This window comes from Prionailurus bengalensis, chromosome B3 (genome assembly GCF_016509475.1).
Source record: "Prionailurus bengalensis isolate Pbe53 chromosome B3, Fcat_Pben_1.1_paternal_pri, whole genome shotgun sequence".
NCBI classification, from domain to species: domain Eukaryota; kingdom Metazoa; phylum Chordata; class Mammalia; order Carnivora; family Felidae; genus Prionailurus; species Prionailurus bengalensis.
In genome coordinates, this window is record NC_057355.1 from 39,758,135 (window position 1) to 39,770,223 (window position 12,089).

A 12,089-nucleotide genomic window follows, 5' to 3' on the forward strand; every position below is an offset into this window, starting at 1 on the left:
TCTGATACCAGATAGTCTGGGTTTGGATCCTAATTCTGCCGCTTGATAGGGACCTAGCTCAGTGATTGCTTAACCTCTCTGTCCCTCAGCTTCTTCATCTGTAAAATCTTACAGAGTTGTTAATGGAATAAATAAGTTTATACATGTATGTGCTTTAAACAGTGCCTGGCACCTAGAAAGCACTATATAAGCATTAGCTACAACAAGGACGAAGTGAGTAATGGAGAGCAGCTGTCCCACCCAGGAAGCATCTCTGCAGTGGCCCAGCACTCCAGAGCATTTGAGTTAGACGGGACCCTGAAGATCCTCTAGTTTATGACAGACAGACTGAGAAGGTACAATATGGGAAGCTGCTGGGACCAAACTCTGCCTGGGTCCAGGATGGACAGGAAGCATAAACGGGTCTGGAATTTCCTCCTTTCAGCCTGTCAACTAAGCTCTCAGAGATGGTTCAGCTGCAGCTGCGTCTGGCAACAGGCTCCATCCTGCAGGGCCACCACTCTGGCATGACTTCCAAGTGTCCTGGTGGGCCAACACAGCAGGTGCTCTTCAGAGCTGAGATGTTAGGAAGCAGGCCCTCCGCTGCCTCCTTCACCCACACACCTTTAATGCCCCCCTGGCGTGGATGACGCATTGCAATCTTCTGTTGAGCAACAAACAGACTTGTTACCAAAGGAGAGAGTCCCACTCGTTCTGGTCCTGGTGCTGAGAATATCTGCCGACTGTTGGCTGGAAGGGTTGGCAAGAAAAACCAAGTCCCCCTGTTTCCTTCTCACTCCTCATCACACACCCTAACCTCTCATTTCCCTTGCCACTGAGGAAAGCAGGTCAGCTGCAGAACCTCTTTCTGTCCCTCTCTCCCTCTCTCTCTTACATATGCACACATCCATAGATGTGAAGTCACCATAGAAGGCATAGGATCCTGGAGAAGAAAGGCCCCTTCACAGGGTGGGTGAGAGTTCAGACCACACATCAGCTCTGTGGAAAGAATTGGAACACCTGGAAAGGGTGGAAACATCTGGACAGCCATTTGGAAACTGCATATGGAAACACAAACATGGATCTGGAAAGTCTTGGGAACAAAGGCCTTCACCACAGTTCTGCAAGGTCCCAGGCCCTCCTGGATGGGGTCTGGGAGTATAGAATCCGGGTTGGCTTCTCAGAGCAGGACTTCATCCCAGAGCGTATCAGCAGTTACCCACCACGAGGGCCTTTCCACGCCTCCCTGCCTGCCACATGTACCCACCATATACCAAGCTTGCTTGTCTTCCTAGGGATGACTGTCGCTGGCTCCCCCAGCACTTGTTTCCTCACGTGGCCTCTCTACTCTCAGCGTGGCCGGATCATCTCCTACTTAGTATCAATCTCCTCTGACCTCTGCCTGGCCTGGCCATCACATAATCCTGTTAGGACAAGTAGGTCAGCTGTTGGCAGGCTGCCAGTCATGGAAGTGGCCCAGGCAAGGGGCCCTGCAGTCCCATTCAGGAGATCTTTATCTTCAGGACTTTGCTAGAGTTGGTGATTCTACAAGGAGTGGCCGAGAGTAACCCAGAGATACAGCTTCCTTCACCGCCCCAGGCCAGGTACGCCCCCAGCACGATCACCCACAGGCTACTGCGAAATGCAAACTCCACTCTCAAAACTCCAGGGGCACTGTTTTTCTGGAGTTGACACTTGGGAGTAACCTCTCTCAATGTCTGCAGAGGCTTGCCCTGAGGATTTCCTGAGGAAGGTTTCATCACCTCGGCTTTGTCTCTGCTTTTCCCAGTACAATAGCCTTTTAAATACCCTAAACCCAATACTGTATCTGAAGGGGATATTTCAAGGCCTGAGGAAATTCTGAGCCCCTTCCCAACCTCTCCCCCTGCCACTCCTCCCCCCCCCCCCCAAGATTTGTCCCTGAACCAGAAAAGTCAGTGAGGGTGTTTCCCGATGCTCATGGGCCAGTCTCCAGTGTCATATTCAGCTCAGCCCTCAGCCCTCCTTCCAACTACACTCTGACCCCTTGGCTTCTGCCCACAGGCCAACCTGGGCTCCTAGTTTTGCACCAGAGATCCAGAGATGAAGGGACCCAAGGAGAACAGGAGTGTACCTGAGGGTGCCCTTTAGGGGCCTGAGAAGCATTTTAGGAACAGTTCTCTGGGGAAGCAGGCCAAAAGGCAAGACTTGGTAAGGTGCATGGAGAGAATCTTAGCTACCCCCATCATTTGTCAATCAGGACCCACTTTACTTTGGACCCCTGTCATCCTCCAGAAGTGGTCCTGGCAGCTCCTTTGGGGTTCCTGGCTAGGAAGATGGTTAGCAGTTTCCCTAGGACTCCAGAGCTAGACAAAGAGCAAGGGGAGGTGCTACTCAAAGCTTCTGGGCTGTGGGGCCCTACAGGAGGTACCCCCAGAAGTGGCCCTGGCAGCCAGCCTGGGCCAAGCTGCCTGGCTGGAGGTTCTGTGGGACACTGGAGACGACTCGTGGGTGGTGGGCTACGCAGGGAAGTCACTGAGGACAGCCCTGACATCGACCAGAGCAGGGCACATGGCACTCATGGCCTCACTAACTACAAGTGGACCCTTTTACAGGAGGGGACACACAGACATGGAAGCCATGGGATACGGATGCCTAACCTTAGCTCCTTGGAGCCCTCTCCTGTTGAGTCCCATGTCCTCTCTCTACCCTGTCTCCCAGACAGTTGGCTTCACCCCCCCACTCCCCCCATTCCCCACTCCGTCCTCATCCTACCCACTGCCTCCTAGTTTTGCATGTCCCAGGTCTTGTCCACCTGCGGGAGGGAGGGAGGGAGTGGACAGGAGACCACGCAGGTCCAGGGAGGCCTTGCTTACCTTCTCCCAGAGGGTCCAGGCTGTGAAGCATGAGCCGGTAGATGGTGCTGCGGATGGTGCTGTTGTGCAGAGAGGTCGAGCTGCTCCCTCGGGTCAGCATTGCTGGGAGCTGAGCAGGGGAGAGCCGCACAGGCCTCAGTGAGCCCCTGCCCAAGCCAGAGGAGGAGCCACACAAGGGCCTCCCTAACCCTGCCTCCCTCCCATAGAGCTCAGAACAAAGCACAGGAGCCTTCTCCTGGCCTCCCTTCTCCCTTCCCCTCAGTGAGAAGAGTTACACTCTGCTTTCTTTCTCAGGCTCCTCTCACTCTTCCATGACTGGCTAATTCTACATACCGAATAATTCCCCAAGGTCTCAACAGGGAGCAGACAATGTGTACTAAGCATAACACATTACCAAGGGTTTGTCCTTCCCTGAAAATGCACTGTCATAGAAACACACACCCACACACAGCACAGACGGACCCCTGTGCACGGGCACAGCCCTTTACAGTCCACAAAGCATCATCGCGCTTTATCGTTGCCCCACCCCCAGATAAGCAAGGCTGTGACCCCCTTCTACAGAAAAGGACATGGAAACTCAATGAGGCCAGGTGATTTATCCAAGGTCGTGTGGGGAGTAAATCAAAGTATCAAAATGGGCACTCAGGTCTTTTGATTCCCAGTTCAGTCCTTTTTTCTACGCACAGGTGCTCAAGAGACCTTCGTAGGTGCACACATACACACATCTGTACATGCAGATACCCAGATGTGACACACATAGAAATATCATCTGATGTCCAAGGGAACATCCAAAGACAGACTGACACTTGCTCTGTCCCTCCCCCCACGCTCCCCACGCCACCCCCATCCCTCTGGATCTGAACTCTTCTGCCATCTAGTGGCTGTGGCAGCACAGTACTTCACAACAGCTCTGGGGATTTTCTTCAGATGAAGAAGGTTTCAGTCAGGCCCCAGATTCTCCCTTCTAAGGTTCCCATAATTCTCCCCAAATATCCCATAGGCCAAAGCAGCCAAGATACAGTTTTTCAGAAGCCTCAGACACCCCCCCCCATGCCCCCAGTGCCTCTCCTATGTTTCTCTTATTTCCAGGGCATTCCAAAGCCACAGGTAATTGGGCTTTGAGATCAATTCTAAATGTTGGGGCTTGAGTTCATCTAGTCCAAACAGTCATTTCACAGATGCAAAAGCTCACACAGCAAGCTAGTGGTGGAGCGAGCAGTGATGTTCTGGCCTCAGCTCCCAAACAAGCACCTCAAGCACCTCGTCCAAGGCCACCTTAGAGGTGACAGTCCTGTTGGCAGAGGAGCTGGTGCCTTCCCTGGCTCATCCGGACAGCACTCCCTGGGGCTTCCCAAGCCTGAACCCGGCCCAGCACCCCCAGGCCTCTGAGACCCTGCAGCGCCCCCTCTGGGCAGACTCCACATGGCACCCACCTTTAGCTTCTTGTTTTCCTGCAGCTCATCCACCGCAACTGCCCCATTGCCTGGCTGCAAACAGGGACAGGAGTCACGAGATGTCTGGAGAGACCCTTGCTCTCTCTCCCTAATTCTCTCTCTCTCCAAGGAACCCTCAGTTTGAGAAACACACCCAGAGAGAACCTGGTCTCGGGACATGTTTTCACATGTGCAAACCCCAGCCTGGCCTTTCACAGTCTGGCTTCAGCCCCCCTCCCCCACACTCTTCTTAAATGTGTCCACTCACGACAGCCCAGTACCACCAACCATCTCTCAGTCCCTCAAATGCACCGTCTTTACCTGCTGTGAAACCCTCATCACAGGGTCCCTCCTCCCATGTTTGGAACCCTCTCTCCCTCACTCCCCATAGTTCAGGCCTCCATTTACATGTCACCTTCCTCTGTGAGGTTAAAGTGCTGTCTAATTATTTTTTATACGCTCCTGTTCTTTTCCTTCATAGCACTTTCCTCAATCTAGTCTTGTTTTTAATAAACAGACAAATAAATCAACTGCCCCACTAGCATCTTGAAGGTAGATTGCCTCTTTCACTCACCACCATGTGTTTGGTGTGAAAACACTCTTGAGCACTTAGCAAAGGTTCAATAAATATTTGTTGAATTAATGCATGAATGAACCATCCTGTAACTACACCCAATCTATTCGAGCTCCTGTTCCCTTGTTCACACCTTTTCCCTCTGCATAAAATGCCTCATCCATTCCCCCATGTCTCCAGTTTTTCAGAAAATTCACGGTGAATACTTCTATAAAGCTTTCCTGAATGGCCCCTTCCCCCACCCCCACTCACTCCAGCTCACTACAATACCTCTCTCTTCAAAAGCTGTATAACAAGAGTAAGCACATTTTGTGTTACCAAAACCTGGCTCTGTGATCAAGTAAGTGCTAATGTCCTGGGGAAGCTGTAGGGCAGCCATCTGGGAAATGAGACAGCCCTAGAAAAATCCAAGATGAAGAATCATTAAACCCACAGTAACTATTGTCTGGACCACTAGCTTTCCACCTGGCATTTATTGCTTTATAATGCTGTTTGAACTTTTAAAAGAATCATTTAAAAAAATTTTTTTTAATGTTTATTTTTGAGAGAGAGACGGCGGGGGTGGGGGGGGGAGGGGCAGAGAGAGAGGGAGACACAGAATCCGAAGCAGGCTCCGGGCTCTGAGTTGTCAGCACAGAGCCCGACGCAGGGCTCAAACCCACAAACCATGAGATCGTGACCTGAGCCTAAACTGGACGCTGAACCGACTGAGCCACCCAGGTGGCCCTAATAGAATCATTTTTTTAACTTTGCCATATGTGAGTTATCTACCCAGCTTGACTCCATATTTTTTTGAACTTACGATATAGTCATCTGTTCCCCAAGCCTGTGGCATAGGTTCTTGTACACAGGAGGTGCTCACTAAAGGTGAGCTGAATGAGGAGCTACCCCTAAGTGGCTTCCAGTACTATCTTCAGGTGGCAGGGTCACTGATAGCTGCCCCCAGGAATTGTCTTCCCCTCCTCACTGCTGGCCTCCATGGCCAGAACTAGAACTAGACTTGCTCTGTATCTCCTGTCTGTGTTTCAGCTCAGAAAATAAAGAAAACACTGACTGGGCCAGAAAGCAATCGGGACCAATTCTATCTCCAGATAGAAAGCAGAACGTGATTCAAGAAATGAGAAGGTCAGATAAAGGTGCGGTGGTTGGAGGGACGAGGAGGCTTCCAAAAGTAAGTAGAACTTGGGGTGCCTGGGTGGCTCAGTCGGTTGAGCGTCCAACTTCAGCTCAGGTCATGATCTCACAGTTTGTGGGTTCAAGTCCTGCTTTGGGCTCTGTGCTGACAGCTCAGAGCCTGGAGCCTGCTTCGGATTCTGCGTCTCCCTCTCTCTCTGCCCCTCCCCCACTCACGCTCTGTCTCTTTCTCTCTCTCTCAAAAAATAAATAAACATTTAAAAAAATGTTTTTAATGTAGATAGAATCTGAGTAAGCTTTGAAGGATGGGGGAGGTCTGAATGCTGGATATACACTTGAATAAATAAACAGATGGATGAACAAATGAATATGCAAATGAATGAACTGGAGCAGAAATAACCAATCTGCATCTGAAGGGAGCACTCTAGATTTCTTGAACAAAGCCCCTGACTCTTTCATGACACACCTGTAAGTTCACTGGGATACTGGAGGCTATAGCACCGACCCCCAGTGGCCCAGCCATCTCACTGTTTATCATGTCCCACCCACACCCAGTGAGTTTTTGGAGGTAACAAACTGTGAGGAGCCAGACTGCCCTTTGGGGTAGCCAGTTCTGTCCTCAGAGGAGCAGGAGAGATTGACTTTTGCCCCATGATGTACAGGCCTCGTGATTTTTCTGCTATTCGGGTTTACTCAAGCCAAAGTACTTCTCTAGGAGCGCATCATTCTTTGCACACACCAATATCTTCTCCCTTCAGCATGTACTTCTAACCTTCTGACACCTTTCACATCCACTTTCTCATCCAATACCGCCAACCCCGTGAAGTAGACAAGGTTAGCGCTATTACTGCTTTTTGATAGATGGGAAAACTGAGATGCAGAAAGAGCCCGGGGCTTGCCCACACTCACAGAGACAGTGTCAGAACTCTGATCTCCATTGGAGGGAGATATTTGTTGCTGTTGTTGTTTACGAACTCCTATTTCTTTTCCCAAGGTATTGAGGTAAAAATCTCTATTCCCTAGTGGCTCTGCAAATTACTGACATTTTAGATAAATGGACATAAATGTTTGCCTACTTTTAGGTGTGGACGATGGGTCCACTTACAGGAAGCAGTCCGGCAAGTGGGTGCATTCAGAATATGCCCTTAGTACAAACACATTTCATATCCACCTCTCACACCAACCCAGTGCCCCTCCTCTTTCTTCAGCCTCATCACCCCACCTTCCCCTTCTCCTCACAAAAACTAGCAAAGGGGCTGAGGAAACCAAAGAGGATGTCTCCATGCCAGCCAAAGCCCCCAGCACCTGCATGGTATCTTGCTGAGGTTGGGCAATAGGACCCCTTGCTGCCATTCATGGGAACCTGGGATGGCAAATATGGCAGGCCCTCAGGGGGCTTCCCCTCCTGACTTCCAGTTTCTGTTTCCCACTGATATAGCAGTTAATCATTGACCTCTCCCCTTCTAGACCGTCCATGACACATTTTCTGAACCATGTATTTTAGTCTCTGTTGTTATTGTTGTTTTAAGGTTCATTTAACAAATATTTACTGAGTCCCTGGTCTGAGTCCTGCCTTCACCGAGGTTAGACTCTAATAGGGGACTCTTCACTCTAGCCCTTTGCTGAGTACAGTCTTGCATCCGGATCCACTCATTTGTCTAGGCTGGAAACCCAAAAGTCTACCCAAATTCCTCCCTCTCCTTCACAGCCCAGGTCCAATCAGCTGTCAGATCTAGTTACTCAAAGTCCTCACTTGTGGCCTCATGTCTCCACTCTTCCTGCCTGCAGTCCTGCAAGCCTCTGACTCCTGATCTGTTCCTCTTGCAGCTCATTCTCCACCCCTCAGCCAGAGTGATTTTCTGAACAAAGCACAAATCATGTCCCTCCCCTACATCCTGGGGGTTTACTGTCCTCATGAGGGAGTCCAGACTCCTTGGCTGAGCCCACACTAGCCTCCTGCTTACCTCCAGTCCAGCACTGTCCAACAGAAATAGAATGCAAGTCATATACGCAAATGTAATTCCTGCAGCAGCCACATTTTTTTAAAGTAAAAGAAATGAGTGGAATTGATTTTAATAATATACTCTAGCCCAATATACGAAAAATATTATAATTCAACATGTAATTAATATCATTGAGCTATTTTACTCCCCCCCCCCCTTTTTTTCATCATACCAAACCTTTGAAACCCAGTGTATATTCTATACTTAACAGCATAACTCAGTCGGACCAGCCCCATTTCAAGAGCTCTGTAGCTACATGTAGCAACTGGTCCATATTGGACAGTGCGGCTATATCTCCTCATGGTGTCTCATTCCCTCGGCCTCTCCACAAGCCCAGGAGAGTCCTGGCCCCAGCTTCAGTCAGCCACCCCCTGCTGGTCCTTCAAGATTCTGTTAGACATTACCTCCCGGAGGAAGCCTTCCCTAACTCTCTGGTCTGTTGAGGTGTCTAACCCCTCAGCAGTACCCACTGCAGTACTAAACCCCTCAGTGCTTTCCTATACCATTACAGGTGATATTAACTTTATTTATTTACTTTGGGGGTGGGTGGGGGAGAGAGAATCCCAAGCAGGCTCCACACTGCCAGTACAGAGCCCGATGCAGGGCTCAACTCACAAACCATGAGATTACGACCTGAGCCCAAACCAAGAGTCAGATGCTCAACTGACTGAGCCACCCAGGTGCCCCTGAAATTATCTTGTTTTTACCTGTTTATCATCCATATGCCCTCTCCCCCACACTATTAATGTTGGTTTTCTATTTCCAAGTTATTCAGGTGGTAGAGCATCTAGAAATCATGCTGTTACTTGTAGAACACCATGTATATCTAATCTCATATTTAATCCCATCATTTTCAGTATGAGAAAATATTACTGTGTTGCATGAATGCATGTAAAATCTCAATTATAAGCACACATGCATTCATGGAAACAAGCTATTAGACCAGGCATGATCAGGTTCTTGAGTTCTGTTCATACTTGTTTCTTACACATTCATTTTGTCATCTGCCAGCACTGACTAGCAGGTGAGCACTAAAAAAATTTTTATGACGAAAAGAAGGCTTAAAATTGAGAATTCTACTCATACCAACTTTTTGTGACAACTGGGGGGAAGCTAAGTATTCAAGGAGTTGAAGGAGGGAACCCTGGGGCTCCTGGCTGGCTCAGTCACTAGGGCGTGCAACCCTGATCTCAACATTGTGAGTTCAAGCCCCACAACGGGTGTGAGGCCTATTTAAAAAAAAATAAATAAAAATAGGGGTGCCTGGGTGGCTCAGTCGGTTAAGCATCCAACTTCAGCTTAGGTCATGATCTCATGGTTCGTGGGTTCGAGCCCCGTGTCAGGCTCAGTGCTGACAGCTCAGAGCCTGGATCCTGCTTCAGATTCTGTGTCTCCCTCTCTCTCTGCCCCTCTCCTGCTCTCTCTCTCTCTCTCTCTCTCTCTCTCTCAAAAATAAGTAAACAATGGGGCGCCTGGGTGGCTCAGTCGGTTAAGCGGCCGACTTCGGCTCAGGTCATGATCTCGTGGTCCGTGAGTTCAAGCCCCGCGTCGGGCTCTGTGCTAACAGCTCGGAGCCTGGAGCCTGTTTCGAATTCTGTGTCTCCCTCTCTCTGACCCTCCCCCATTCATGCTCTGTCTCTCTCTGTCTCAAAAATAAATAAATGCTAAAAAAAATAATAATAAAAAAATAAGTAAACATTAAAAAATTAAATCAATTAATTAATTAAAATGGGTGAATGCTAAGGAAGGAAGGAAGGAAGGAAGGAAGGAAAAAAAAAAAACAACCCTGAGCCCAGGCTAGGATGCTTAGTGGATTCCCTGCAGCCTAGAGCAGGGATGGGGGAGGGGGGTGGTCCACAGAGACTGAAAAGGCTTTCCTGTCCACAGCCCCCTTGTCTCCACAGCAGACAGGTACCATATAAGCCACTGACAGGAGCCCTTGGAATAAATGTCAACCCTGGCAAGAAAGGGAAAGGGTGGCTCCTTAGGAGGTACTTGGTTTTCCTGCTTGAGAGTCATATTGGTTGGTTTAATTTAAAAAAACTTTGCCAGGAAAACAAAACAAAGCAAAACAAACAAAAAAACAGGCCTCAATGCATTTAGGAAGAGTGACAGACTTTTCTCCAGAGTTTCACATTCTGAAGTATTCTTGAGGGCATGATGTGGATAGAGACCCAAAGGGACCCAAAATAGGTTTGTTCCCCTCCCCCCCACCTCCTCCCTTGGATTCCTTTTCACCACTGGCTCCCCTCAGGCCATATTGCCAATTAGCATCTCCTGCGGATGGCTGGTCCTTTCTAGCTAAGCTGGGAGCTCTCTCTATAATGGCCAGAGGTGCTTCAACCATTGAGAGATAACGCTTTTAAAGCCCGGCTAGTGCATCGGCTTTGCTGTTTATTGGCTTTCTGTGACTATGCATGGTCAAGGCAAGTCAGATATTTATCATGTCAGGCTAGAACAAATACATGGACAGGTGTACGCTTTATATTCAGGCATACTTTCTACTCAGGTATAAAATTTCAGAGCAAGCTAAGTTAGCCTATATCGATAATAGGGGTCATAAAAGGTATCCCAAACCAATACATGCCAGTTTGACGATGTTGTCTAAAATATCTTAGCCCAGGGGTGCCTGGGTGGCTCAGTCGGTTAAGCGTCTGACTTGACTTCCTCTCAGGTCATGATTTCACAGTTTGTGAATTTGAGCACCGCGCGTCGGGCTCTGTGCTGACAGCTCAGTCAGCACAGAGCCTGGAGCCTGCTTTGGATTCTGTGTCTCCCTCTCTCTCTGCCCCTCCCATGCTCACACTCTGTCTCTCTCTCAAAAATAAATAAATGTGAAAAAAATTTTTTAAAGAATTAATAATTCTCTGATCTTGTCTCCAAATTGTTCACATAGAAAAACACCTGCAAGTATGTTGCAATTGGTAAAACACCATGTGGCCATTTCCGTGTGTTTATGTTCTGTCTGTGGCTGCTTTCATGCTGCAACAACAGAGCTGAGTAGTTGTGACAGAGACAGTATGGCCTGCAAAGCCTGAAATACTTACTATCTGGCTCTTTCCGGTAAAAGTCGGCCAACCCCTGCTCTGGGTCATCCCATTCACTTTATAGACAAACAATCTAAGGCCTGGTTGAAGAGCAAAGTGACTTTGTAGCACTTTGTATAAAGCTCGTTTTATTACAATTACTCTTGCCAAGCCTGTCCTTTCTACTGGAAGGGACACAATCTTTTTCCCACACTGCTTTTCATCTAAGTGCTTAATAATAAAGGTTTGTTGAATGGCATTGACTTGCCCAGGGCAACGGGGAGAGTCTGCAGTGTAGCCTGGATTAAAATCCAAAAATACAGCTTCAGGAATCAGTGGTAAGAACCACCAACTCACTGTGAAACTAGCTGAGTTAAATATCTGCTGGGGGCCTCACTTTCCTCTACACTGGAGTCCCTGAACTGTTAGGATTTCCTGAGGAAACCAAACCAAATACTTACGGATCTCCTGCTAGAGACAAGACCCTGGGAGCACCTCTTTGGGAGATGCAAAGACTGTTTCCTGTTCAGTGGCAATGATGAGCTTGATGCTGTAGCCACCCCCTCTACCCCTCACCCCAGGCTGCTAACGGAGGCAGGGGGAGGCCCAGGTGTCTTTCCTATTCCTATTTCTCTCCAAAAGGAGCTGGCTCACACCGCCCTCCACTTCTCTTCCTGCTGCTTAGACTTCCGGAGCACCTGTGGCTCTGACCTGGCCTACCCTGCCTCTCCTTGGCTCCCTACCACCCTGTCTGGGTATGCCCCACTTCTCTCTGACTTCTTCACTTTGGGCCATGGCAGACTGAATAAGCCCGGTTTCCCTGGATCCCTACTTTCCAGAGGTGATGCTCAGAGAGGAACCATTAGTCGTGGAGAGGTGTGCGTCGGTATGTCAACATTAGTGAGAGAGCAAGGCACGTTCATTTTCATGTTAAAGTCAAACAGTTCACAGGGGTAAACTGCAAAAAACAAATGCCAACACAGTTTACTAGATCAACAATTGGATTTTCGAGAATTGTTGCATGAATTCAAAACCGAATAGCTCGCCCTCAGTCTATCAGTGAAGTGCAGGATAATTTATCTCCC

At 48.8% G+C, this 12,089-nt stretch overlaps 1 protein-coding gene across 6 annotated transcripts in view; it reads right to left on the minus strand.

The window, feature by feature from the left end:
* Window positions 1-12,089, minus strand: part of SLC24A1 (solute carrier family 24 member 1) — a 39,000-nt gene that overhangs the window by 10,152 nt on the left and 16,759 nt on the right. For 5 of the 6 annotated variants that reach the window (XM_043555130.1, XM_043555132.1, XM_043555129.1 and 2 more), the window contains exons 3-4: window positions 4,268-4,321; window positions 2,835-2,943 (exon numbers count right to left, since the gene is read on the minus strand). In XM_043555130.1, coding sequence (XP_043411065.1) covers window positions 2,835-2,943; window positions 4,268-4,321 — 163 coding nt within the window. The remainder of the gene's footprint in view (window positions 1-2,834; window positions 2,944-4,267; window positions 4,322-12,089) is intronic. The other variant, XM_043555131.1, reaches the window with a different exon arrangement.